This window comes from Rhamphochromis sp. 'chilingali', assembly GCF_963969265.1.
Source record: "Rhamphochromis sp. 'chilingali' genome assembly, chromosome: 3".
NCBI lineage: Eukaryota > Metazoa > Chordata > Actinopteri > Cichliformes > Cichlidae > Rhamphochromis > Rhamphochromis sp. 'chilingali'.
The window spans coordinates 22,018,746-22,046,480 of NC_137931.1; the positions used below are offsets into that span (position 1 = coordinate 22,018,746).

Sequence of the window (27,735 nt, forward strand, 5' to 3'; positions counted from 1 at the left end):
AATTGCCCTGGCTCTGGAGAGACATCTCTAGCTGGCACGGTCGAGATGTCCAGGGAGACCGTTCACAACCTAATGGTTCTGATGATGGGCTTTGTCCTTTTCCTGAGTGGTGTGTATGCCGGGACAACGAGCAGAGAGAGGTGGTCAGACATACTCAGGTGGGGGAGGGGAAAAGATCTGTAGGCTTGAAATTTTGTTTTTATAGCTCACCTGTTTTAATTACAGCTTAAAGTTTGCATTATTAGGGGTGTGATTTTCTTCAGTTTAAGAGGTCAGAATAGTATTTGCAAAGAAACACAAAAATATTGTTTCCAGGCAAATGTGTCTGATCAAAACATATCATTTGAGATGCTTGTCTGCACTTTCCATAGACGTCTACACCTTTCTGCACTCCTTCCTGGCTGAAGAAGTGTAAATATAATTACTTCCATAATTATACACTACGTTACTAAAAATAATTTGCGAGTGAGAAAAGTGGTGGAGGAACATTTCAAATCATTGCTTTAGGAAAAGAAGGACTAAAACTTTTTGAAAACACTTAAGTACACAAAACTGTATTATTGGAAAATTGTGCATAAGATATCAAAGTAAAAATAATTATTATTTATAAATAATTATTATTTTTGTTAGCAGCCTGTGTCTCTGGTTTCAAAAGGTTAATATGATGACACTGGGGGTTTTGCGGTTTATTTAAAATTTCCACAACAACACACAAAACACAAAGCTCCAAACCAGTGAGTGGCATCAGAGCGGTTTTAAATAAAGGGCTAATAAGCAACACACAACAGGACACACATTGTTTAATTGGCCTTTAATGACGCTGATTCCGTCCTTCAAATGCTGCATTATTAAATGTTCCTTATTTATTCCACAGTGTAAAAATATCTTTTGCACAGATTTCTGAAAGGCTCAGAGTTTTCAAACTTTAAACCTTTCAGTTTTCTGTGAACTCCATGGACACAAATTTATACTTCAAAAAAGATGAAAGAAAACGTGCTTAAGCAGCAACAAAGTGAAGTCCAGATAGCACAGACATTCAGAATCAAATTTATATGAAAAAAAAAATGTGTCATTAAGGGAAAAAAACAAAAACAGCCGAGTTTGATAGCAAGGTTCACCATTTCATTCATCATTGAAGAGAGAAAAAAACCCCAAAACAAAACCATGTGGGAATTAGAAAATGTAAGCTTCACGTCATCTCGTGTCCTCAAAATGGCCAGTAATATAAATTAAAAGCTACTGTTCCCTTTGAAAATCCTACAAGCTCAAGAAACTGAAACAGATTTTGACAAGGCAAGACAGAAACCCTGCAAATAAACCTTGTGGTGTTCTCCAGGGCTCTTTGAGGACTCCTGTAACTTTAGAATAATCACAGCCTTGTTTTCACAGAGGAGGGTCCCCGCCTGGTGTCACAGTGTTTGCTGTATTACAAACAAAATGAAAATACAAAGAAACACTTCATGCAAGGGAGTATGTTTTAAAAACATACTTTTCCAAAAACAAGAAAACATTTTGACATCCGTACAGTACATCCATGACTTATGTTAACTTACTTAAATATGAGTAACACACCACTTTGTGTTTTGTTTGGATTCACCGAAAGTAGAAGAAATCAATAAGTTAAAAATCAAAACAAAAAGAAATTTCAGGACAACATTTCGATTGAGACGTTAGCACATCGTTTACCAAACTGTCACAATAAAGGATAAAGCCTAATTCTTCATCATCTTTTAACATATATTAATTTTTTAAATACACACTTTTGCACCCAATTATGTTTTGCTAATACATTTTGGTGTGTAGGTAGATACGTAAAGACAACATGACTTCTTCTGTCTCAGATAAGATATCTGAGGAAATTGTATGAATAGCAGACTTTGCATGTGGCGTAAACCTCAAACCCTCTGGGTGAAGTTTTCGGGGAAAACGCCTTTGGCTGAAATATCTTTCTTCTGAAACCAGTGAGACTCCTTCAAGCCCATGAGCCAGCCATCATCCTACAGACACACACAGTACAATCAAAGACTTAACATTTGGTAATTACAGCCTCAGGTAAACTACATATCCATCCATTCACTTCCGCTTATCCTTTTCAGGGTCGCGGGGAGCGCTGGAGCCTATCCCAGCTGTCATAGGGCGAGAGGCGGGGTACACCCTGGACAGGTCGCCAGTCTGTCGCAAGGCTAACACACAGGGACAAACAACCATTCGCACTCACATTCATTTGCACATTCACACCTAGTGACAATTTGGATTATCCAATTAACCTATCCCCTCAAGCTGCATGTCTTTGGACAGTGGGAGGAAGCCGGAGTACCCGGAGGGAACCCACGCAGACACGGGGAGAACATGCAAACTCCACACAGAAAGACCCCGGCCTGATGTTGGAATTGAACTCAGGACCTTCTTGCTGTGCGGCAACAGTGCTAACCACTGTGCCACCGTGCTGCCAGGTAAACTACATAAATAATAATAAAAAATTTTTTTTTCTTAGATAAATGACTTGTAAAATTGTTATTATTATTATTAGTAAACTACATAAATAATAACAATTTTACAAGTCATTTATCTAAGAAAAAAAAGTACATCTAAAATTCAACCAATAAGTATGAACATCTCTATGAACGCAGAAGTTTGGGTAGTTTGCTGCTTTACTCATGAGCATTCAGGAGTGTGTTAACACAATGCCAAAGAGAGAAAGACATCAGCAATGATCACAGAGAAGCAACTGTTGCCGCCCACAGGACCTGGACACCTTACAGTCATCAAGTCGACCATGAACCACTAAAGTGTTCTAGAGTAAAAGATGTGGTGAGATGCTTTTAAATCCTCAAGTTTGAGTAGACGTGGCTAGTCACTTTAAATCAAACTTGAATGTTTTTTTCCAGAAAATGTTTGATAATGTGTCGCTAAGCTGAGCTTATTGATGCTATGAGCTGCAGTTCAACATGGTGGCGTTGGAGTCAATTTCACAAGATGAGGAGCTCAATAGCAGGACAAGCTGTATTTTGCCCATGTGTGCTATATAGTCATCTCAGGCACACCATCTGCTGTTCAAACCTTTTGTTTACGAGGGGCTGCTAACGAAAGAAAGATGACACATGGAGGAGGATCTAAATCAGCTTGTTTCAGACAGAGAGCAAACTGATGGGTTCCGGTATAGGATTAAAAAAAAGAAGTTATTTTGAACTGTGGATCATGCAAAGCTACTCTAGTGTAGTGCAAGAATAAAAACAAGAAGCTAAAATAAGCAGAATGAGTCCACTTAAACTGACCTGTTCATCTGGGTTGTCAAAGGCCAAAACCAACACAACGTCTCCCATCTTCAGTTCCAGCTCATCACCATCAGTAGCAGCATAGTCGTGTACCGCTTTCACCTGGAGAAAACAAAACAAACGTTTCTCATTTACATCTGATTTGCATATGAAGTCTGTAAAACTGAATCTTTTTAGAAGGTGCAGGATGTTACCTTCCTGTAATTAAGCATAAAAATTTGGTTCACTTACCTTGTAGAGGAACCCTGGAGGGAGTTCGCCATCTGAACCATTGGTCACCGCACTCTGGACCAACAATACACAGAAAAATCAAGATATATAATTCAGGAAGTCTTTGAAATGCTCCATTTGGTTAATGATAGAGAGGTTAGAAGTATGATAGAGTAAAAAGTAGATCAAAGTGGAAGAAAAGAAGATCAGGTTGATGGCTTTTTAGGGTGCTTTCCCCAGATTTGAGGGATTCTTGACTTTTCAGCATCTAGCTGAGGTCCCACCTGCCCCAATCCATCAAACTCTACCTGTGTGTATTGATCATCACCCCAGCCCCCCTGTTCCACATTGGCACCGTCGTTGTCCCAGTTGGGCTCGGTGTATGGCTGAGCCTCATAGTCTGTGTCGTCAATCCAGCCCTCCTCACCCACCGCCGTCTCTGCCTCATCCCAGCCAGGCTGACTATAACTTTGGGTGTTGCTTTGGCTGTAATCCCATCCACCTTGGGCTTCTTCTTGATACTGGTCATCGTCATACTGCTGTTCAACCTCTGTGGCAGTCTGTTCTTGCTATAAAGGTCAAGCGTTGTGGAGCATTGTGACAGGTTTGTAAGCATAAAGGTTGGGTAGGTGGATGGATGAGGGTGGCAGAGGAGCATTTGGGTTTAAAGAGTGTAACAAGAGTCACGACCCAGGGTTGTGCAGGGTATTAAAAAGGAAGGAGGTTTTAAAGCATGAAAGGAAGAATTGAAGAGCTTATTTCAAAGTCCACAAATACAGAAAAATGTAAGAAAAAAGGTGTAGTTGTGGTTTTCTAAGAGAGCCCTTAATTAAAACATAAAGAACCCATGCTTACCCAGGAGTCCCATGATGCCTCCTTGCATGGAGCAGTAAGAATTGAGACAAGCAGTGAGACAGAAGAGTACAAAGAATCTTTTTCATAACGATTCATTCAAGTGCACAATTCATGTGATTTAGCCCCTTTTTAAAAGAATAAACTAAGCCAAACTTCAAAAACCAAACACATTGCGTAAACTGTTGATGCACTAATCAATTATTTGCTTGCATTATGAACCTTGAGAGAACCATATAAGCACCAATCACTGTTTTTGGACTAAATCTGGTATTGCCATTCGAGGTTTTTTTCAATCGTCGCTTTTTAACCACTTTTAATCAAAGTCATCTCAAAGCCTTCTCAGCCTGTTTTTGTTTGATGGGAAAGAGCTAATAAATACTAAATCCAAAACAAAGACAGCAAAGGAGAACCAGCTGAATGCATGAAAATGTTTACAGAACAGCAAAGACATTTCCAGGATATCCGTCTATTGTCAAAAATCAATGAACATCACCAGTCAGTCGATCTGCATGCAAAGCGAAGCTGGAAGAACTTAGACATGCAGTGAAGAGGTTAGATCTTTCCAAATAAAGCCCAAACACACACCAAGAGACTGCAGTTACATGCAGTCAGAATTTTATTTATTTATATTTTTTACTTCTAAGCTTTTCAGATTTAGCTGTAAGTGGGAATTACAACAGCTGCACTTCTGAACGGTACCCTACATTTTTCTTTTTGCACCATTAATTAATGTATTTGTTTTTACATAAACTTTTTGAGTCTTTTGCCTTAGATAGTGTTGGGGTGGAAAGTGGAGGCAAAGGGCCTCAGGTTGAGCTTGGGTTTAACTTAAACACAATCCCTTTACCTGGGCAAAGCACACCCACCTGGGGAGCTGGACAGGTAACGGCCTGAAATACATCCACATCCCAGTCCAGCAGGTTCACCCCTGACCAGGGCTCACACTGCTTCACACACACACACACACACACACACACACACACACACACACACACACACACACACACACACACACATATATACACACACCAAATCCATGTTAGGAAGGTGTAAAAGTGGAGACTGTTTACATTTGCTAGCGTCTGATAATTTAAGTGATGCTGATGTTCTTTTAAACCAGCGACTCCTCAAGTCTATGCTGCTGCTGCACCCTAGAGGATCTTAAAGTTACTGCAGGTGGGCCATGAGGGGTACTTTATAATGAATGCATTTGTAATTTCAAACTTTAAAATTATGAATACTGATGAATTACAAAGACTGAACTTTTTTCCTTTTTCATGTACCTCCGATGTGCCCGTCTGTCAGGGTCACTCTAAAGTTAAACCTTATTCCCTATTTCACTTTACTTCCTGTTTTATTTTGAAGGTTAGATTCTGGTGTTTTTATGTCAGTCTTTATCAGGCCATTGTTGTATATGCTTTGTTTTCTTCTACTGATTCTCTGTGTTTGTAGATTTAAACTTTTCCTTCCTTCTTTGTGCAGCGCTCTGTGTTGTTTTTTTTATTAGATTAGTAAATAAGGTGCCATTTTGACATTGTCATTTTCAGTCTGCATTTGTCTTTCTGCAGGGATACACTTTATTACCAAAGATAACACTAACATTAAGACTAAATTAACAGTGATTTTGAATCAGGTTTGGGATTACAGCGTTCCTCAGGGCTTTACCCCAGGCCTTTTTTTCCTCACTCAGATACTGTAAAACTCGAGTTTCCTGTTAATAATGGAAACACATATCAGTGTGTTTTACTCAGTAGTGACTTTATCTTCCTATCTTCCCGGACCTAGTCTAACAAGGTATTTCTGTCAAAGTCATACAGGATCTTTTTATAAGTACCCAGAACATAGACATTTGCAGTCAGCCTGACCTGCAGCGTCGTGGTCGTGGAGTCTGTGTTAGTGTCGTGCACTGAGGGCTCATCCTCAAATGGGCTGACATTTTGCTGTTGCTGGTTCGGAGATGGCGTCATTCTTGGTGGAGGCCGACTGGGAGGTGGGCCAGGAGGCGGAGCAGACCTCTGTACATCCAGGAGGCGATAAATCGAAATCACACAGCACCGCACACATGCAAAAGCAGTGAGGGAGACACAGGCATGGTAGTAAACAGAAGTAATGTGTGTGTGTGTGTGTGTGTGTGTGTGTGTGTGTGTGTGTGTGTGTGTGTGTGTGCGCAATATGATGTTGCTTTAGAGGTTAGGGAATTCATTTTTTCACAAATTTGTTTGTTAATCATCATAAAAATGAAATACTAACTAACAACTGACAATCTAATTAAAGTGCAAACACATTCAAACATTCATAGAGACAATTATCATTTTAATCACATTTTAAGTTGATTTTAAAGAGACGTTTACAGCAAAACTTCCTCTAATGATTTGTTACATTAAAAAAAAAAAAAAAAGGATTCATCTTATTTTTTGACATTTTAGGATTTTATGAAACCTTTTAACATTCAGTTTAGGGTGTTTGGGGATTATTTAGTTGTTTATTTTTTCATTTTACCTTTGGTGCTGAGCTGGCCGACTCATTGTGGATGGCTCCCTCACTGAGAGAAGACAGAAAGAGACAGAGAAAGAGAGAGAAAAATGAAGGGGAGAGGAAAAACAAGGGAGGACCTGAACAGGAAATTACTCTGCACAAATAATAAAACATTAAAACCATTTAAACCATACATGCAGTTCTGAGGTATGTCCACAAGAAGGCAGCAATGAACTTTAAACGAACCTCTGTATCACGATTTCAAAAGCGTGCACATGACATCACAGACTTTGGTTATCGGGTATCAAACAACACAAATAGGAAGTATTTAATGTGATTTAAAAGGTCACAGCTTGTTCATTATTACTAACAGTTTGGCTGAATTTCTAATGTGTACTTGCAATTAGAGCAGGGCGATATGGCCAAAAATATTTATCACGATATATATTTGAAAATTTGCGATAACGATATAATTGATGCGAGACAAAATACAACTCCACAACATTACTAGCGCAAAAAGACAACCTACCATTTATTTTCACTTAAACAAGAAGCTGGTTTTTATGTACATTAAAGCTTTATAAAAATGTAACAGTGCAAATGCAAATTCCTTGCTGAAAGTTTAACCAAAAGGCATTTCCAGTAGAAATGGGCTGACATATCCTGAGCATAACCATGTATAATATCCACTGAAGTTAAAAAGAGGTGCTTTGTAACATTAAACTGCAGTGTGCAGTACGTATTTTTCGGACCATAAGGTGCACGGGATTATAAGGCACATTAAGCGAAACAAAGCAGTCAGATAAATCAAACTTTATTCAACTCATTCTTCTTGCTTCCTCCACTTCTGTACCAGTGATTCATTAATGTTGAATTCTCTGGCAGCTGCTCTATTCCCATGTTGTTGCAGTATATTAATGACTAACCTTGTATTGTGGATGGATTATCTCAGTTGTTCTCCTGACTGAAGTTTGGTCCGTTTAATAATAATAATAATGGATTTATATAGCGCTTTTCAAGGCACTATTCATTCACTCTCGCATTCACACACTGGTGGAGGGAAGCTACGGTTGTAGCCACAGCTGCCCTGGGGCAGACTGACAGAGGCGAGGCTGCCATATCGCGCCATCGGCCCCTCTGGCCAACACCAGTACACCAAGGACACAACGACCAGGAGAGAGAGCCCGGGGATCGAACCGGCGACCTTCCGGTTATGGATACGCTTCCCAACCCCCTGAGCCACGATCGCCCCGTTTACAGCATCCTGCCATGTGACTGAATTTGTCTCTAACTATCAGGAACCTTAACGTTAACTTTTATAAGTGGAAAAGTGTTAGTGTTCGTCCTCCAGCTTCACTGTTTATGTTATGCTAACATAGCTGTGTCGCTAGCGATCACGTAGCACATCATTATATACCAGCTAGCCCAACTTCAGTAACCCTACAAACGTCACTGCTGTTTAGTTTCCTGTCTTCATTTATGTTGGAAGTGATAGCAGAGCTGTACTTTTGAATTTTTTCAGAAATCTCTCAGTCAGAACATGCTATATCATGTTTAGGTAACTAGCGAAACTAGCGAGCTAACTTCCGCTAGCTTCCTGCTAACTTCTAACTCCGTTTAATGTAATACATTTTGTTTTCATGGATGCCTGGGAGTTAAACTTCATAGTTACACCTGGTAAAGCAGCAATGCTGATCGTTTTATTAAAGATGAAAGAATTTAGACAGTTTTTAACTCTCAGTGATGCTGCAGTGTTGTTTGACCTGAAGCATACGGAGTTCAGAACCCAGATTACTCCCAGATTTAAGAGCATCTTAGTCCGACAAATACAACAATAACGACGGCCGCTTGCATGTTCTGCAAAAAAAATGTGCTTTGTCGTGTATCTGACGGACAAACACCAAACCAGTTCCACATCACTGAAGTTGCACCATTTTTACAAACCAATTCTGGTTCATTTGTTTCACTCAACAATCGGCCGTGTGCGTATGAAAACAAAGGCACTGCGCATGTGCGTTTTACTCATATTCTATCGCGATATTTCATTTTCCTATCGTTGCCTAACATTATACCGGTATTACCGTGAACGGTATAATATGGCCCAGCCCTACTTGCAATGTAGAGATGGAGGAATGCCCACATACAGGTTCCAATCTAGGCTGGTGGAAGCACCTGATAACTCCTGCACAGCTTAGATGAATGCTTTTGTACTATATAGATACTATATGTTATTATTCTATATTTTAGCACCTCTGAGTCAGTGACCATGATAATCAACCAGAAAAGCAGGAGGATGTTGTGCCCATCTTTTATATACAGTCTGTAGCCAAAATCAAGCACATGCATCACTTCAATCTTCAGACATGAAGCAGGTGGTTGCATGAAAAACACTCATGCTCATCAGCTTGTTTCCCACCAGGTGACGCCTTAAAGAGCAACAGATTTTACCTCTTTGCACAGTCTTCTGTCTTTGACGCTGCAGTAGCACCTTTTCTGCAGCAGGGGGCATCGTGATGGACATTACTCTCCTTTCCTTTGCATGTTGTTGATTTTTTTTTAAATTATTATTATAACTTTATATTATAAGCTTACTTGATTTGCCTCTGCTCCTCCAGTTTGGTCATGATGTCATTCAGGTTTTCACTGAGCTGTGGAGACGCACAGAGGGCGTGTAGATTACAAACTGATCAGCGTTCACTTCAATTTGATCAGTTAGTTTGACTCACTTTGCTCATTTCTTTGTGGAACTTCTCCTGATGACCTGCCAGGCTCTGGAATGTGTTAACATAGACGCCAACACGCCTACAAACACGCACACTTTTAAAAATTTGATCTAAGGTGTCAAAAAAGATTTAGATGAAGAAGATCGACAGTTTTTGACCTGTCCCAGAGTGCCGGAAGCTCGTCCTGTAACTCCACATTCAGCTCCTCAAAAATTTTCTGAGCTCGGCCCAAATCCTCCTCCGCCTACACACACACACACACACACACACACACACACACACACACACACACACACACACACACAGTTAATAATGGCAAATTTCAATGTCTTTAACACATCTCTAAATAAATAGAGTTTTCCATAAGCACACAAGCATGCAGGCAAGTACAGGGTTTCATACAGGAGCTACTGCGAGGGTGTAGATGACACAAGCAGAATGCAAACACTGCTGACTGGGAATCAAATTAAAATGAAGGCCTGCAGACATGATCAGCAGAGTCATTTTAATGAGTAACCACAGATCAATGTAGCTTCCAGGTCTGAAAAGTGAAACCACCACGGAAGAGTCTTAAACCTGTTTTTGTTCTAGAACGGAGGGGGACAGGGGGGACGGGGCCTTTATGACCTCACTAAGTCACTTTCCTGGTGAGTCTGAGGTCTCAGTCGCTAGTCTCAGGTCATACTGCATAAAACACCAAATTAATTGTAAATTATGGTCACTATTAGAGTCAGAAAGAAGAGACACCCAGGATATGCCTGTTGGCTAAAGAATTGCTATTTGAACTGACAAGAGCACACCAATGCACTGTGTGCCCATCTAAATCAAGCTGTATATAAATGTTGGCCAATCAGAAGCATAAAAACAATAACACAACACACAGACTGATGTATAAAAAGAAGATAAACACATACACTTTTGAAAAAATCCTTGTTTTACACAATGATGATGCAGGGTAAAACATTTAAAGAAGTGGCATTTCTCAAAAGACCTATGTGGATAGGACCTGAGGTCTCAATCTTTTACGCCATCTACAATACTGTGCTAAGAGGACGAGAAATGCAGCAACAGTAACAAGTTCTGCGACTTTGTTTACTTTTCTCAGAGGCCTCTGCTTTTCTTGTACTCCGGCAGTATCCGACAGATCTGGCAGCATCGATCTGATGCTGGGAGAATCCCAGCTGACTCACTGGCTGACGACTTGTCTGTCACAAGTTGCTGTGAAATAACTCCACGCTTCACAATGCTGATCATGTCAAAGGACCTGGGTTACAGTTTTCAAGGTGAGGAGGGGGTTGTCAGTGATGAACCAGAGTTTCACCTGGTTGTAGGAGAGGTTAGTCTGAGCCACCTGGTGAGCTGATATCAAACCCTGAGCCCAGCTGGGAGCCGCCATCTCCAACAGGGCTGCTGGCTAACCACACACACCATGCAAGAGAGAGAGAGAGGGAGGGAGGAGAAGAAAGCAAACCAGAATTCAAGACAAATGCAAACATGTTAATTAGGATTTAGTTAGCGAGAGGTTCCACGAGTTTAACAAACGCTATTTAGTTAAACAGTCATTTTGATCCTTTGACTCGAGGTGGTGTAAAGACCAGTGTTTTTTCAACCCTCTGTGAAGGCTGTGCTCCTGCAGTATGATGAGGAACTTTTGCTGATTAGCACATCAGTAAAATATGATTAGGTCAAATGAAATTTTATGTTTTGTTTTACCAGCTGAAATACAAGATTTCTTTTTTGCCTTCACACATTGATGATGCCATTACATATAACATAAAAAAGTCAGTCCACCTTCAGCCAAAGACTCTGAACTGTTCCATTAAACATGCTCAAACACACACAAACGTGCACACACTCTCAGTGACGGTTACCTTGGCGATCTTGGCCTCATCCTTCTTTTTGCCTTTCTGCAAGGAGGTGAAGTGATGGCGGGCGCTGTCAAAGTCCACCAACTTCCTGTCGCGCTTTGCTATACGAGCCTGCAGGAGAACACAGCTTTAAATATGTTTAAAGGGTGTAATGTCATACAATACTGTGCAAAAGTATCAACTCAGCCCTTATTTTATTTATATTTTGTGAGGAAATAGAGACATGTTTATTGAAACATGCAAACATACATGTAAATACAGCATATAGGGCAAAAACAGAGTTTGTACAATTCTATGTCAACATTTGTTCTGCTCTCTGTCAGCATGATCCCACACTGCTTCAATAATGTTGAGGTCCGTGCTCTGTCGAGGCCAATCCATGACTGATAGTGCTCCACTGTGTGTTTTTATTTCCAGATATGATTTTACTACTACTATATCACTATCATGCTGAAAATGAAGCTGTTGCCAATCAAATGCTTTCAGATGGTTTTGCATGGTGGATTAAAATCTGATGGTACATTTCTGAGTTCTTAATTCATCAATTTTAACAAGATCTCCAACACCACAGACTGAAATGCAGCTCAAACCATGACAGAGCCTCCACCGTGTTTTACAGATGGCTGTAGACACGCACTGTTGTACCTCTCTGCTGATCTTCTCCAAACATACTGACAATGCTTTGGATTAATCACTCCATCAGATCGGTTTCCACTGATTTTCAGTCCAGTCCAGCTCTTGTGTAATTTTCATACCTCAGCCTTTTCTCCCTGTTTGCCTTCATTAAAAATGGCTTCTTGACAGCCAGCCTTCCACTGAGACCATTTCTGATGAGGCTTCAGTGAACAGTGAACTTACGGACAGGACAGAGACAGTTTTTAGATCTGAGACTTGTTCTTTTGTCCTCGACTTGTCCAGTTTCCTCAATTTTTTTAAGGACACACTGCACACCATGCAACATCAAGTAGTGTTTACATGTGTAAGAGATGTCTTTAATATAGGAGCAAATTATCAGTTTTTTAAAGTTTCAAGAAAAGCGGATTTTCAAATTAAATCCCAGTGCGTCTACACACTCAGATTTTTATTATCCACTTGCAAGTTTAGTGGGTGTTTGATTACATCTTTCAAACACTGCGTTTTATTCAAACACAGTATGACAAACACCTTTTATTTAGAAAAGCCAACATGAGCAGTTGTTTTTGTCCTGTGGTTAATTTTCAGAAACATGCTCACCTTGATGTCAGGAAACTGAGAGAGGTACATGTCCATGTCCTGCAGAGATTTGTCCGTGATGCTCTGGTGGTAATCCAACCACATTGTGTCTGTATCCTGAAACACATAACACAATTACATAAACATCTACCTTTCTTTTTCTTTTTTTTTACTCACTCATACATCCTCCACGGCACTTATTCTTCTATTTTTTCTGACATTTTAATTTGTAGATGATTCAGGGGGACCTACTTATTTTCTTTTATAGTGGTATAATAGTAACTGTAACTGTGGCCTTTTTTAAATTAATATTAAGACAAAGACCAAAATGCCATTGGTAGAGGGCTGCAAACATGCTCATTTCTGCTGTGAAGGTGCACATTTTAACATGCTCTGGGGACTGACTCACTTTGGAGCCAGTCTCTAGTGGCTATCGGAAGTACTGCCGCTCCAAAGGTTGGCACTTAATTTGGTGTCCCCTGTGTCTATTTATTGCATGAAAAGACCATTTTTTAACCTGTAAACAAGTGTAAAATTGATCTGATTTCCAGAGGTTAACAACCTGTGAACTGCCTTGCATTTGCATTTATGTAGGTCACTGCTCATTTACTTTGAAAGGCTCACCTGGACCCATGAGCTTCCAGCTTTCTCGGCTTGTAAAACTAAAGTAAACTGGAAATCCATATCAACTCCCAGCTTTTCCTGACTGTTTCCTGTACTTCCTTGAAATCCTGTTCATTGAACAGCTACAGTTTAGAGTGCTGCTCACAGTTTTTACACAGTGTTTAGTTGTTGTTGTTTTGCCTGTTAAAATGGTTATTGGCCGTTGTTTTTCAGTCGTTCTGATGATTTGCATACTTTTAAATATCTGCTACCGACCAGAATAAAGTGATCCTAAATGCTTTTAAGACAGCTATTCTAGGTTGTTTCTGGATATGTCGCTACAGTAAAGTCTGTTAAAGAGTCTACACTAAAACCAAACTAAAAGCCCCTACTTCACCAGCGTGTCCCACAATGATCACCAGAATTAGTTTTAAGCTTTTACTTTCCATCGGTCATATGTTTAAAAATTCAAGAATGCTCACCAGTCTGAGCTTTTTGGTAGAAGTAAAGACATTTTCTCTCTGTTTTGATTCTTAAAACAATCTGTCCTGATGAGATCTGTGGGACACACTCAAAGTTTTCTATATTTTACCTCCAGGTTAATGTCCATCTCCTTCTCTATCAACTCCTTCAGGGTGGAAGGAGAGAGCCATGCAGTTAAGAAAAAGAAATTAAGTATGTTAGCGGGAAGAAAAAGAAGAAAAAGCCATCGAAGAAAGAGTCACACAAGAGAAATACAGTAATGTATGGAGGACCACAGCCACCTTTTAAAAATTATTGAACACATAAATAAGTAAATAAATAGATAAACAGGAACACAAGTGTTTTATATTTCTTTTTCATATTTGGTGGAATAGCATCTTTATTGTTTATTTGTGTTATTTTGGTGGTTATGGCCCTCCATAGACTGAAGTTTTTATGATATTTTTGTTATAATCAAACAGCTATATCATTTAGCTAATGAACGGATGCTGTTACAGAGAAGAGAGCAGTTCGGGTGAGATGTTTTTATTTCCTGTCTCACCTCAGCCAGCGCGTCCATCTCCTCTTTGCCAAACCAGTCCGGTTCGTACATGTCCGCCAGACAGTCCTGCAACCTCCGCGACGCGTCATGCATGGCTGAAACACAAACAGAAAAAACACACATAATTACACACAAGATGACCAGAGAAAAATAATTTACGCTCTTGATTGTAATTTTACATTTTGTTTCGTTTCTCATAGTATTGCTTGTCTCTTGTTGTTTTGCAGTGTTCTCGTGTTGAGTCTGTTTTTTGTGTCTTTATTATCACTTTGATCCATATTTTTTGGTCACTTAACATCTCTTTGTAGTAGAAACATGCACAACTAGTCCACTAGTCAATTAAATACCATCTCCTTGTGGCTGAGTTCTGTTGTTCCTACACACTTCCGGTTTGCAGTAACCGCACTCACAGTTGATTGTGGAGTATCTACAAACTGAGTTGTTGTAATGGTGACATGCTGTTGCAGCCAGGCTCAAATTCAGTGGGCTCTTTAGAACGACCCATTCTTTCACAAATGTTTGTAAAGACAGACTATATCAAAGCTTCAAGAAACCATAATAAATGTGTCTGTGTGCAGCATGTTTTGGTTACAATTGACTTAAAAAGTGATATGAACCGACTGGAGAATTCAGCATCAAACAAACTAGCTGCTTCGCTATGATACATGTTAAAGCACAGCTTGTAGCCTTTTTGCCAACTTACTTTTCACTGCTGCCAGGTATGCTTTCAGGTCCTTCTGCAGTTTGGTGCCTTCTCCCTGAAACAGGAAGCACAGTGAGCAACAACAATGTTTAAAACAAAAATTGAATGTAAATAAAAATGAAAACTACAATTAGTAAAAGCAATTATAAAATTCAAGCAAAAAAAAAACAAAAAACCTCCCACTGAAACAGAAAGTACAATGCGTTCCTTTAATGTTACTTTATTGTGAAGGGTAAATCACACAGGAAGTCACAGTTGAGGTGCTAGGGATGCTAAAAAGCATATGACCTTAGGTTTAACTTTAGTTTAATATGTTATGTTTCTTCTATGCTGCCTAGCACTAATATTAACTGGAAAATTACAAGAGTTGCAACAACTATTATTAATCTAATTAAAATACTACTAAGCAGATTTATTTATAAATGCTAATTAGAGGATAAACTAAAATAAAGCACTATGATAAAATATGTTACGACATTAACAAGTGCAGTTTATGGGCATCAGCAGCATCAGCGGTGCGGAAGTTAAAAATGTCTCCAAACCATCTGCTTGTTGAAGTTGGCCACCATCTCCTCAAAGACAACATCTCGGGTCTCATCTGCTTTGCCAAGCTTCTGCAAGACCTGCAGAGAACACAAGAGGACACGGTGATTGATCTAGTCACACATTTTATTTCTGTGGCTATTTTAGATCTATAAGTGGAGGTATGTAGCGGTCTATTTTCAGGCCACTGTCATAGCCAGTTGACGTCTGTGGTTAACACCAGCTGTGTGTGTCAGCTTCAGCGAGGACATCTGAGTTAAAACTTGTTTTTAAATTTCAGCTTGAACTCAGAATTAGGATTAGGGTATTTAGTCCTGGAAGGACTAAAACAGGTTTACACAGCAAATCCATGGAGCCCAAGGACTTAAGGGGACCTGTGTGCCAGTGAATCACTTTAAATTTCACTTTAAATTTCAAGTTGGAAAGCAGTTTACTAAGTAGTAGGTTCAACATACCATATACCCATAATTCATTCAGTTGCAGCCTTTGTGGTGTTTGTGGTGTTTAATGGTAAAGAATACAACAGTTTTCAAATATAGGCTCAATGTGCAAATTTGACAGAAAGTCCACAAGTACAAATGGATGATTTTACCTTTGTTACTGATGCTCATCAGGGAAACACAAAGACATTAGATGCTATTGAAAAAAACTTTAGACCCTCACAGTTAATTGTAAAGAGATCCAAAATATTCTCCAGGTAATATTACACCTGGGACTTGATTGCACAGTACGCAGTGATGTCATGCTCATTACAACCCGCTCCAAGAAGATTAGGTATGCACACCATTAGTTACCATGGCAATGTACCCAGGTAAGAATTGGGTAGTACAGGATTCCCTAATGCACCCTCTGGAAGTTACACACCAAAAAAACCCCAAAATACACATAAACACGTATAAAATGAGCACAAAACAACCTGGAAGAGATGCAAATGCATCACAATACGATACAAAAAAATGCAAAACTATACATTTAACATACCGTATTTCCCGGACTACAAAGCGCACCTGAATATTAGCCGCACAAGCTAAAATCAGGGGAAAATCCTGTTTTGTACATACATTAGCCGCACCTGACTAAAAGCCGCAGGTGTTTCAATGTTGACTTGTCATATGTAAGAGAATATGCACAAAGCGAATTGTCAGGAAAGAGATGGCTGTTTGGAGACACACCCCTTTTATTAATATTTTGAAAAACAAGTTATGGGTACATATTTGCACATGTGCTGTGCTTCATAAATGAGTAACACATGTAGTACATAACAGTAACCTACAGCACACCAGAAAAATAGATTCAGACTACCTTTTAGGCTCAGGTGCAGTGACACGGCTTTAACAAGAAGAAAATTCAGTCATTCACCATCTTTCTCTTCTTCCTGCGCACTGAAACCACCAAAGTCCTCTTCTCCAGTGTCGGAAACGAACAGGCTCAGGATGGCTTCGTCATCCACTCTCAGCTTCTTTCCTTCGTTGTCACTTTCAAAACCAAAGATAATCCTCATTGTCATTGTCAGTGTCGGAGTCGAACACCCTCTGAAGGGCCGTGGCGGTGTCCTCCTCTTCATCATGCAGCAGTCCAGCCCTTCGAAATCCGTTGGTGATCGTGGATGTTTGCACACTTTTCCACGCTGTCAGAATCCACCGGTAGAGTTGAGCACAACGTGCTTTTCGCAAGTTTATCGCCGCTCATCATCCACGACTCCCGCTGAACGCGTAGCGCTACTTTGAAGTTTGTTTTTCGCGCTACTTGTACGGCACTATGTTGCCTGGCGGATGGACATGTGACCAACATACCACTCTTGAACCCCGATCCTTCCGCCAGGCAACGTAGTGCCGTACAACAGCGGAACAAACAAAACAAATCGTCTTACGATATGACAAAAATCATGGACAATCTATAGAAAAGCCGCACCTGACTAAAAGCCGCAGGGTTCAAAGCTTGTGCAAAAAGTAGCGGCTTATAGCCCGACAATTACGGTAAATAGAAAGAGGCAAAAACACCCACAAACAAACATGAAGAAAAGTTAAGCCAAATAGTTCCTGTTTAGATGAAATGCAAAAAAACCCAAAAAAGGAGATATGAATTTTTTTCATGGACACAAAACATGACCACATTTGAAACTGAAAAAAACAAACAGAAAATAACCAAGAAAACTAAAGTACAAACTAAATAACTGTAAAGAAAAAAGTGTTTAGTAGCCAGAATAAAAATGAAAAATGACCAAAAAGGACAGAGAAAATTTTAAAGACAGGTGCAAAAGCAGAAGCAGAGACACAAAGGGACCACATGTAAGAATTACGGACATTACTGTTTGGTCGATTATTTATCTGTTGTAACTTTGCTTCATGGCCTGTTTAGATGGTGCCACATTTGTAAGGAAGATGCATTTGAGGTTGACCAGTAGACTTGAGTATGTGTGTTTGTGCTCATGAAAAACCTGCCAAATGTTTGCTGCCAAAGCCAAACAGCATGCCAGAATACGAAAAACACCCAAAGCAAGAGAAGAGGTGCAAAAATGAAGCGAAAGATAATAACCAGAAAGAAAAGAAAAATGTCCAGAAAAATTCACAAAGGATGCAAAACAACAAAAAGAGATGCACATCAAAATACTAAACAAGCGCAAAGTGAAGAAAACTTTACAAAACAACTAAAAATATGAAAAAATAGACACAGATTCAAAAACTACAGCAAACAGAAACTAAATGACAGGAAAGAGACACATAATAACCCAAGAGAGATTCAAGCTGAGCACAGACAGAGAAATAAATGGACTAAAAATAAACTGCAAATGACACAAACCAATGGAAAAAAAAAACCCAACTAAATGTAAATGCAAAGCAGTGAAAAAAAAAAACCCAGACAAAAGAAACAAAAAGCTGAAATTGAACACAGGTGGAAGCAAACTGATGGCAACAAAACAGTGAGAACAGATTCATGTTCCAGTCCTTCTATAAGTCATGAACCAGCTGTATCACAATACATCTGAGTGCTGTGTGTGAGACATCTTTAGAAGAGAATTCACTTCATCTATGGCATCTTTTAAAATTAGGGCAGAGTCAGCATGTGTGAGGTCAAAGGTCAAAGCCTCTGTGTCCTGTGACCCGACAGTTTTTTGAAATGACGTTTTTCAATTTTCTTTCTATATGATGTTTGCTACTTTTTAGTTATGTATTGTTTTATGTTTCATATAAATATATTTTTAGTTTTATTTTCTAATGATTTTAATAAAATTAAAAGGTTTTTTTAATTAATTTTAATATTAATAATAATTGAATTTCTGGATTTTTGTATGTTTTGGGTTGTTTGATCTTTTCTAAACAGTTTCTACTATTGTTCAGTTATATTTTCTAGATAGTTTTTAAATGTTTCCCTTACTTTCTGAATTTGTTTCTACAAGTGCTTTCATTTTATAGTTTCTTATTTTGTTCAAAAGGTAATTTAAACAATTTATTGACTGAATTTCTTAGTAATGATAAGTATAAGTGACATCTTTTGGCTTCAGTTTTTTTCTTCTGTTGTTAGTTGAAGGTCAGCAGCTAATCTGATCAGATGACTGACTGCAAGCACATGGACGAGCATCCACAACACCTACACCTCTGCCACCTGCCGCCCTAATCCTCTGACGGATACACAAACCAACATCAACACTCAGAGGGGACTTCCCCACTAGTCTGTTTATAACTCTCCAAGAATATAATCATCACACATCAGGAAAAACTTGTTCTTCATCTAAAACATGCACGCTGAAGAAAAGCATAAAAGTCATGGTCCATTCAGGTCAGTAGAGAAAAAAATCATGAATCAAACCCGAGTTTTGCTCTGTAATGGTTCGTGACTGTGCTGGTTTATCTATCTTTGCGAGGACCTGTGCAAATCTCCAACTACATCAGGACACTTTGGTCAGTCCTCATAGTGGGACAAACCTCCAAAGACCTGTTTCAGGACACAGTCTTAGGTTTCGGCTCATAATCACGGCAGCATAACGTCCTCGCAAAGACAGATGTACAAATGTGTGTCATTACTGTCCACTGCATATTGGTGTTGAGTTTCAACCTCCCCAAAATACACCCGGAGCACACACAGAGGGAGTTTGAGGGGTATTAAGAGTGACGAAGAGGAGGTCCAGGGGCAGCTAAATATAGATTCACCCTCCCATGAGCCCCACCCATAGCAGCAAGGCATGCTGGGAGTCGTGGGAGGGAGGACAAGTGTTCAAGCCAAGCAGGGCAACTTTGAGGTTTGGTAAGTTTGGAATCAAATTACTAATTTTAGAGAGCTAAAATTAGTGGACTTATTATTAGGCATTAATTTGTAAGATAAACTAATTTTGTTTAGTCATTTTTATCTAGATAAATGACTTTAACATTTAAATACTTCATTTAAAAATCTCACATTCTGGTTTTATTTTTGTTTTTTGTAACATTTTAGCAAAAGAAAAACACATTTTAAAACATTTAGTGTCTCTAAATTTTTAGTATATTTTGAATTTCGTCTTTTAATTACTGTGATTTATTTATTGTTGATACCATTTTCATTATTCCTTAAAATTCAATAGAAGGAAGGAAACTATAAATAAATATGAAAACACTCTTAAAATAATTTTTGTATTATTTCCCCATTATTTCTTATAACAACTCTAAATTTCATATTTTAAAAATATGAAAATAAAAATCAGAGTATGTTTGTCTTTCTTCAGTCCGATGTAAACATTTTAAATTTACTCTTTAGACCGGAGGGTGAACTGATTAGAATTTCATGGCCAAAAGCCAAAGATGAAGACGACCATGATGAAGGCCAAAAGGTAAGGGCTGATTTGCTGATAAGAAGCACAAATGTAGAAAAGAATGAAAAATTATATTTTAGATCCTAAAGTTCTGGACATGACTACTTGATGGAGGTGCACATGAAGTAATTATTCTAGTTCTTCTTGTTATTATTATTATGAATAACCACATTATTAGGTTATCATTAGGTAACAGTTCTATTAACATTGCATTTTTTAAGCAGTTTCATGGAAATTAAAATGCTTTTCCTCATCCTTATTGCCAATTGTGTAATCACAGTATTTTGCTGTATCTTTTCCTTTTGACTAAATTGGTTGTCAGTCTGCTTCCCAACTCCAAATGCAATTTAGAGTCAAATCTTTTGTTTTTTCAAGTCCAGAGCCTCAAAACCTGAAAACAGCATTTTCAATCATAGCCCAGATCCTGCAATAAGGCTTTTGAAACCTGAGCCTCAAGCATTCACAAGAAAATGGTGACTGAGGTCTTTAAAGTAACCACGTACAAGCAGACAGTTCAGAAAACCAACAAACTTTCAAATCACAGAGTGAGTAGCTGATGTTTTAAATTGAATAAATGCTAGAATAACTGTGATGAATAAAAGTGATGAATAAATCTTTTCTTCGGCTTAAATAGAGTTGGTATGGTTATGGTACCACTATGGAAAAAAACTGAACCAATGATCAGTATTTAGCCTGTTTTTTAAACTAAAGTAGCGCTGAACTTTGTAGTTCAGGCAGTTTGACAAAATTACTTAAAGGTGGGAATAACTATCCATGTAGAGCAGTTTAGGAAGAAATTTGGGATAAAGTTTTCATTCGGTGAGGAGAAGGGAGCTCAGGTGGGGGCGTCGACAAAACATTAGGGCACTGGTTGGTGTCACAGGTTGCGTCCTCTTTGACTCCAAGTGCCACAACAGGTCTCCAGCTGTTTTCTAAAGAGCACCACCTCCACTGCCACTACGCTCACAGATTCATCTGTGGAGAATTTTCCCAGCATGCTATGCATCACAGCTGACTGGATGATATTATATCACTATGACAGTCATGGCGGCACCCAGGAAAGTCTCCGGATTGTTGGGCCAGCTGGTCCGAATCAAATTATTACTGTGCACCCGGCCGGTACCCGAGTCGAACCCAAGGTGCAGCAGTAGAGTGTGTGTGTGTGTCTTTAAATTTGAGCTTTTAAGCAGTATTTTCTCAGAATTTTCAGTTAGTCCCTCAAAAGTTTGAGATAAAAGTGCAAAATCTTGATTCATCAATGGCAAAAAGTGCCTGTGTTTTGCTTTTTTAGCTTTAAATCTTCCATAGCTTTGTCTGCAGCAGAAAGGACAACTTAAGGGGTCATTTCTGTAAAGCTCTGCACCATTTTCACATGGTTAATGGCTTGATTAACTGTAGTAAGCTTTAATCGTATCTAGCATGCTCATAATGCTAATGCAACAGGTGGTATTCTGTCGGTGTATACATTTGAGGTTTATGTATTTCTATAGTACATCAAAAAAAACATTTTTTAAACATAAACATTTAAGTAAAATGCATTTGAAATATATTAAATCAAGGTTTTATTTATTTGTTTTAAATAATGAATAATTAAAGAGAATATGCTTGTTATAAACTGAATATATACCAAATTCCATTAAGTTGTGCATATGTAACAATATTAGATGTAAAATTTACACGTACAAAGTAACCGATTTGGACATTCATATTTTTTGAGTGTATAAGAATCACTCAGTTTTACAAGCGTCTCTTCTTCCTTTGCTTCAGGTAAAGTTTCAATCTGCAGGATTTTGGTCTGCATATTTAAAAACAGTCTGATCTCTCTGCTGTGGATGGGAGGACAGACACTGGAGTTTAACAACGTAAAGCGAGCGTGGAGGGCAGCGTGCCAGCAGACAGACAGCTGAAGCCAGCCCCTCCCTCCTCCCCACCTCCCCTCCGCCTTGGCTGCCAGCCTTCAGCGGGAAGATGATACTCTGACCTTCCTCTTTACTCACCGCACCACAGCTCAAAGACTGAAAGCTCAGGGACAGAAAAAGCTGCGGTCTTTCTGATTTCTTCTGCTGCATGAATGCCAAGATGAATTTCCAGAAAACAAACTACGTATTTCCTGTGTTTTAAAATGCAATCCACTATGTTTTCCTCTTGGACACTGAAATCAGCCAAAGACTTTTTGGTAATATTTCTGGTACCTGGTGTACCAGAAATATTATTAAGAAAGTTGATTGGACTTTCATATGTGCTGGTATTTTAGTTTTTTAGAAAATAAAATCATAAAAAATAGTTATTAAACCATTTTAAACAATTTAACAAATACTCTTGATTTGATTAATTTGACTTTGAGGTATAATTCATTGTCTGCTTGCTTCATTTATTGGTGTTTGAGCTGAATGTTGGATCTGGATATAATAAAATTTCAGTCGCTGATCAGGTGTATTCACAGACTACAGCTTTAGAAATTAAAGCCACTTTATCAATCAAATCAAGTTTGCTGCAGCTGGATAAAAAAACCCTGTGCTGATATTTTAACTTGATTACTCTTTGCCCGATTGATGACTTTAACACAAGTGAAGCCTGATAGGTGAAAGCTCTCTTGAACATGCCGGACTTTATCTCTCTCTCTCATTTTAAAGAGTACCCTCCACCTAAATAAGCTCTCCCATTCAGACACGGGGAACATAGGACATGGATGCCACTTCATTCAGCAGCGAGCGACAGTGGCAGCGGCTGCTATTTAAAGTCCATTCAAGAGAAATGATCAATCAGGCTCTGGTGGCTCAAACAGCAGAAGGGCAGCACCATTTAAATTATGCATCCATATAGCCAGTGTTGCTATGAAAAAGTACGAAAAACATATTTGCTCCATTTTTAATATAATGACATGTAATTTCATTTTAAACTTTCTTGTTATATGAGACAAACTTTTTCCCAACATAAGAAGTTATTTTGTTATTCTATTCGTGTTCCCCTGTGGAGGACTCCTACTGACTCCAGCTGCTTGATGTTGGCGTCTACTAGACAAAATAACAACAGATTTAATTACACATTTATGTTCCCCTCAGGTTAAACTGGTTTATGTTTTGGATCCCATGATCTTCAGGTGCACTTTATGCACACTCTAGCAAAGCTAAACACATTTCCTTGAGCCTCAAATAGTCATATTTCATCCAAATTTTCAGCTGCTCCTTTATTTCCCGAGGAGTCAGGACAGCTAATCTTGGGTGGCATCCCAAAGCAGAACAGAACATGCGAGCTATAGGTCCGTGTCATTAAACCACTGCAGAAGAAGAAAGATCAGGACCTATTCTGATCATTTCCAGCTCTTTATCCTTTTTACCTGGGCTTTGCATGAGTCCCGGTTTGAAATAATCCTTATTCATCTTATTCCATACTCCCTCAGTGCATCCTCTGTCTGAAACAAGTCATTTGAGCTCCTCCCTCTTTAAGAAAGTTTTCTTCTGACTTGTTACTCCTCACAAACAGAAGGTTCAAACAGCAAGTGGGTGGGGCTTCTGTGGTTTAGATGACCATGGTATGTGCTCTCTGTTACATCACACGGATCCATAAGCAGAAAATAACTGTGTGAAATGTAGAAATTAGGGTAGTCTGTCATCTGAGCTTTTGGTTTTCAGAGCTACTTATGCATAGACTGATCTCATTATCTGAAACTTTGAGCATGATTAATATAAACATCCACCACTGCAACAGGAGAACATGACAGAACATAAACAAATGAAGATTAGGCTCTTTCCAGATATGAGTTTTATTTGTATGCCAATTTACCCACTTTCACTTAGCACAATATTTACTTATGAAACATTATAAGCTTTTTTTTCTATACTTCCACAGCTTTTAAAATCTTTACCTGATGAAAACAATTTATTGCAGTTCTTGCTACCAAGTGTGGTGCGACAAGTTATCAGGTATTGGGGACAATTACTTTTGCACACTGGGGCAGGTAGGTTTGGAAAATATTTTTCCCTTATGAAGTCAACATTTAAAAACTGCATTTTGTAATTGCTCTGGTTATCTTTGTCTGATATTAAAATGTTTTGGATGATCTGAAACATTAAAGTGTCACAAATATGCAAACAAAAATGCAGAAAACTGAAAGCTACGGTCTTTCTGGAGAACTCCTGTTGCTTTTCCAGGACTATACATTATATTTTTCTCACCACTGGCACGTAACACTCAGCAGAAGATTAAGCAAAGTCAAACCTGACAATAAAAATGTGTGATCTGTGTTGCTCAACTGAATAAATTGTTGTTGGCCTGTGTCCTTATTCTTTATGCTAAGCTAACACAGTTCCCTACTACCAACACTGAACAACTTCTTCACCCAATTTCTGGTCCTGATTTTCAAGAACAATTTGTTGTGTTTATATTTTGAGGAAATTTTAACTTTTAGGACTCAAAAACTAAAATGGCTTCAAAAGGTTTGTGGTGGCTAGATTTAAAAGTGACCGTGGCTGCACGCTTGTGTCATTTTGGGGAGGCAATCTTGAAGACTCAGCAGCTGAGATTTGCAGTATATGTGAAATCTCTACGACTGACTGACTGACAGCACTCCTGGTGTGGCCCTGAGGTGATTAGAGGTTAAGACCTCAGCAGGCTTAAGTAAGAAGAGTGATTAGTGCAGACAATAATAACTCAGAGCTGAACACAGACTGTTGATCAGGTTTCATTTGGTCACTTTTACAACTATTTTCTCTCCTCTTTTCTTTCTGTTTTTAATGAAAGACTTTAAAGCCTTTTAAAGTGGCACCTAGATTGCTCCCCAAAAACCAATTACAAGCACGGTGACAAAAAATTATCACAATGAAATACTGTTAACCTCCTTAAAAGACAGATTTGACATATTTTAGAAATACTTTACAACTTTCTTTATTTAAAATATTTTAATATTATTAAATGTTAGGACATGTCACATTCCATAAATTCCGAGCTGAGGGGTTTATATGTGACAAACCCCTCAATCTATTTTAAGGAATTTTAAAGGATTTTAATCATAAAGGGGCATTTCTAAATGTAAAATTGACCTTTAACTTGTTTAAAACCTAATGAAAACACGCTTATATAAAACAATCTATTAGTTCCCCCAAAATAAGGAATTTATCCCAATGGCTCAGATTTTACCCCATAAAACACTTTCAATTGTGCCTTAAGTATATTTAAAGCACTCTGATATATTACAGTCTGGTAGCTGGCATGTATAAATAATTTCTTTGATTTAAAATACTTCATACTTCAACTTTCTTCTGTGCCTTAAACCCCTTTATCTAAAATACTTAAATATGAAGCAGTCTATTGGATCCACATTGTTTTTATCTCAAAATGCTATATTGTCTTTAATTAAGTAACTGGTGGCTTCCAAACTATTGACAGTTTACCCCTTAAGCCCATTTAAACTATAGTTTAAACCATTGAAAGTACTTTTGAGATATTGCAGTTTGATAATTGTTATTTAAATACCACAACCACCTCATTTTTACCTTAATTTCAAATGTCTTTAAGACTATCACTGAACTGTATTCTAACTGTGCCATAAATCGACCCATGACTGATAAATAAGGGATTAACTTGCTAATATTTGGAAAACCCCTCAATCTACTGTGAGGAATTTAAATGGGTTTTAACCACGAGAATCACCTCTGGGGTCTATTTTAAACTCTTTTTAAATTCTACAGTACAGTGGATCCAATTTGATATGTTACAGACTCTTAATATAACTCTGCTGTTTGTCATTAATAGCAAACAGTTGAGTGATAAATATAGTAAGTAAATGATTAGCCGATTGACATTTATTGTAATGGGTGTTAACCACAAAGAGCACCCTTGTATATGATCTTGGACCCTTTTTAAACCCATTCATTGGCTACACTGGACTTTCACATTAGTTAAAGATCTTAGAGCACTACAAATCACAGATGGCTTCCATGATATATGACATTTTTACCCCTTAAAACCACCTTAAACTCTACATAGCTTGCCAGTGTTTGATAATAACACCAGCATTCAAACTTCTCATCCATATATGGTAATTCTGGCCTCCTAAAAACACCATGGAAACAGCTTAAATGCTAACTTTCAGGGTTCAAAAGGCTCCAAACAATTGGGTGATGTCAAAGTGGTTGCATCCATCTTTTATCTACAGTTTATAGTTTCCACCTAATTAAGAGTTAAAAGCCTTTTAAGAGATCTTTCATGCTACTGGAGATTTTACCTCATATACTGTAAAAACTATTTAAAGTGCTTTTTTAGTAATTCAGGAAACAGGGCAAAAGTAAAGATTCAACCTGGAGGAGCAAAGGAACAAAGAGCAGTCTGGTTCCACCTGGAAATACATTTTGTTCCATTGAGTGGTAAAATAATGTTACTGTGCCACATTCAAGCCTAGAAACTTATTGTTTTGCTTTTATAATCCGGAAAAGAGCATTTAAAATTATGCACCAAAACAAAAAAGGGGGATTTGGACCATTTGTCCTTCTGTAACTTGTGGCTAAGTTGCCCTGACATGACAACAAAAGTTTGAGGGGGAGCAATCAAATTTCAAATCATACTTCAGGGGGAGGGCCATCCCAGGCCCTACTTTTAACTCAAGGTTTTCATTTATTAATACTGTGGAATTTAAGATGCTATTAAAAAGGTTTTAAATCTCTGAATATTTTATGAAATACAGTTACATGCGGTTTGGATGTTTGGTGAATATATTACGACGCTGCAGTCGATTTAATGGGACAGGCTGATCCAAACTGAAACTTTCCTTAGAGAAAACCTTTTTTTGTAGTCCGTTAACTCTCCCTCGTTTGAAGGTACAAAGTTATGGGATCCAGTTTCACGCCAGGACACTGTGTCCCGCTGCCATGCGAGCCTCCTATGCTGATCGGCTGAATGAAAAGTTGACCATTCTTACCTTCTCCTGCGCTCTGGTAAGCCTCTTCTGGACGTTGATGGCCAGTTTCCCGGCGGTGACCCCTTTCCCTATCTCGGCCATGTCGCGCGTGGCGTGGAGGACTCCCCTTTGGTGTCAGGACCAGCGAAGAAGGAGTGCGGCTTAAGTTGTGCCTCTTCTGGATGCCGACGGTGCGTAAAACCCCTCCGGAGGGACACTTGGCTCGCTGTGCGTAACTCTAATCCTGCTGACAGCTTCTTAAAGGTGCAATGCGTAATTTAATCCTATTTGCGTTTAGTAAAACTAAAACAGAAAAACTTAACAGAGTTTGGTGAACAAGGAGGAACAGATTCAGAAATCGTCCTGCTCTCGATTCTAACTGGTAATTGACAGACACACTTGGGCTCGATATGGAGAGATATTAAGTTTCCCCTCAGTCATCCTCTTAAAGGCGCAGCAGGCTGATATTATTAGCCGACAACTGTTGCATACGCGCAACAGTTGTGTTGCCGTCTTTACGCACGGCCCTATTTATGCGCACGAAGCGGGTTTTATGTCAGATGCGAGCG

General features: G+C 38.7%; 1 protein-coding gene across 4 annotated transcripts; it reads right to left on the reverse strand.

The window, feature by feature from the left end:
* Positions 1-794: 794 nt before the first annotated feature.
* On the reverse strand, positions 795-27,634 carry bin1b (bridging integrator 1b). Of its 4 annotated transcripts, XM_080878182.1 has the most exons (17): positions 27,188-27,634; positions 15,491-15,571; positions 14,949-15,003; positions 14,246-14,340; positions 12,640-12,735; positions 11,410-11,517; positions 9,697-9,782; positions 9,542-9,617; positions 9,408-9,463; positions 9,264-9,308; positions 6,840-6,882; positions 6,206-6,355; positions 4,341-4,361; positions 3,794-4,054; positions 3,507-3,560; positions 3,276-3,377; positions 795-1,997 (listed from the first exon to the last, which is right to left on the reverse strand). In XM_080878182.1, exons 1-17 carry the CDS (start codon positions 27,266-27,268, stop codon positions 1,896-1,898), a joined length of 1,512 nt encoding a protein of 503 aa, XP_080734308.1. In that variant the 5' UTR covers positions 27,269-27,634; the 3' UTR covers positions 795-1,895. The 4 variants fall into 4 exon arrangements, with proteins under 4 accessions (XP_080734308.1, XP_080734305.1, XP_080734306.1 ...); XM_080878179.1 differs by lacking the exons at positions 3,794-4,054; positions 4,341-4,361 and having other exon boundaries at positions 27,188-27,625; XM_080878180.1 differs by lacking the exons at positions 3,794-4,054; positions 4,341-4,361; positions 9,264-9,308 and having other exon boundaries at positions 27,188-27,627.
* Positions 27,635-27,735: the final 101 nt, after the last annotated feature.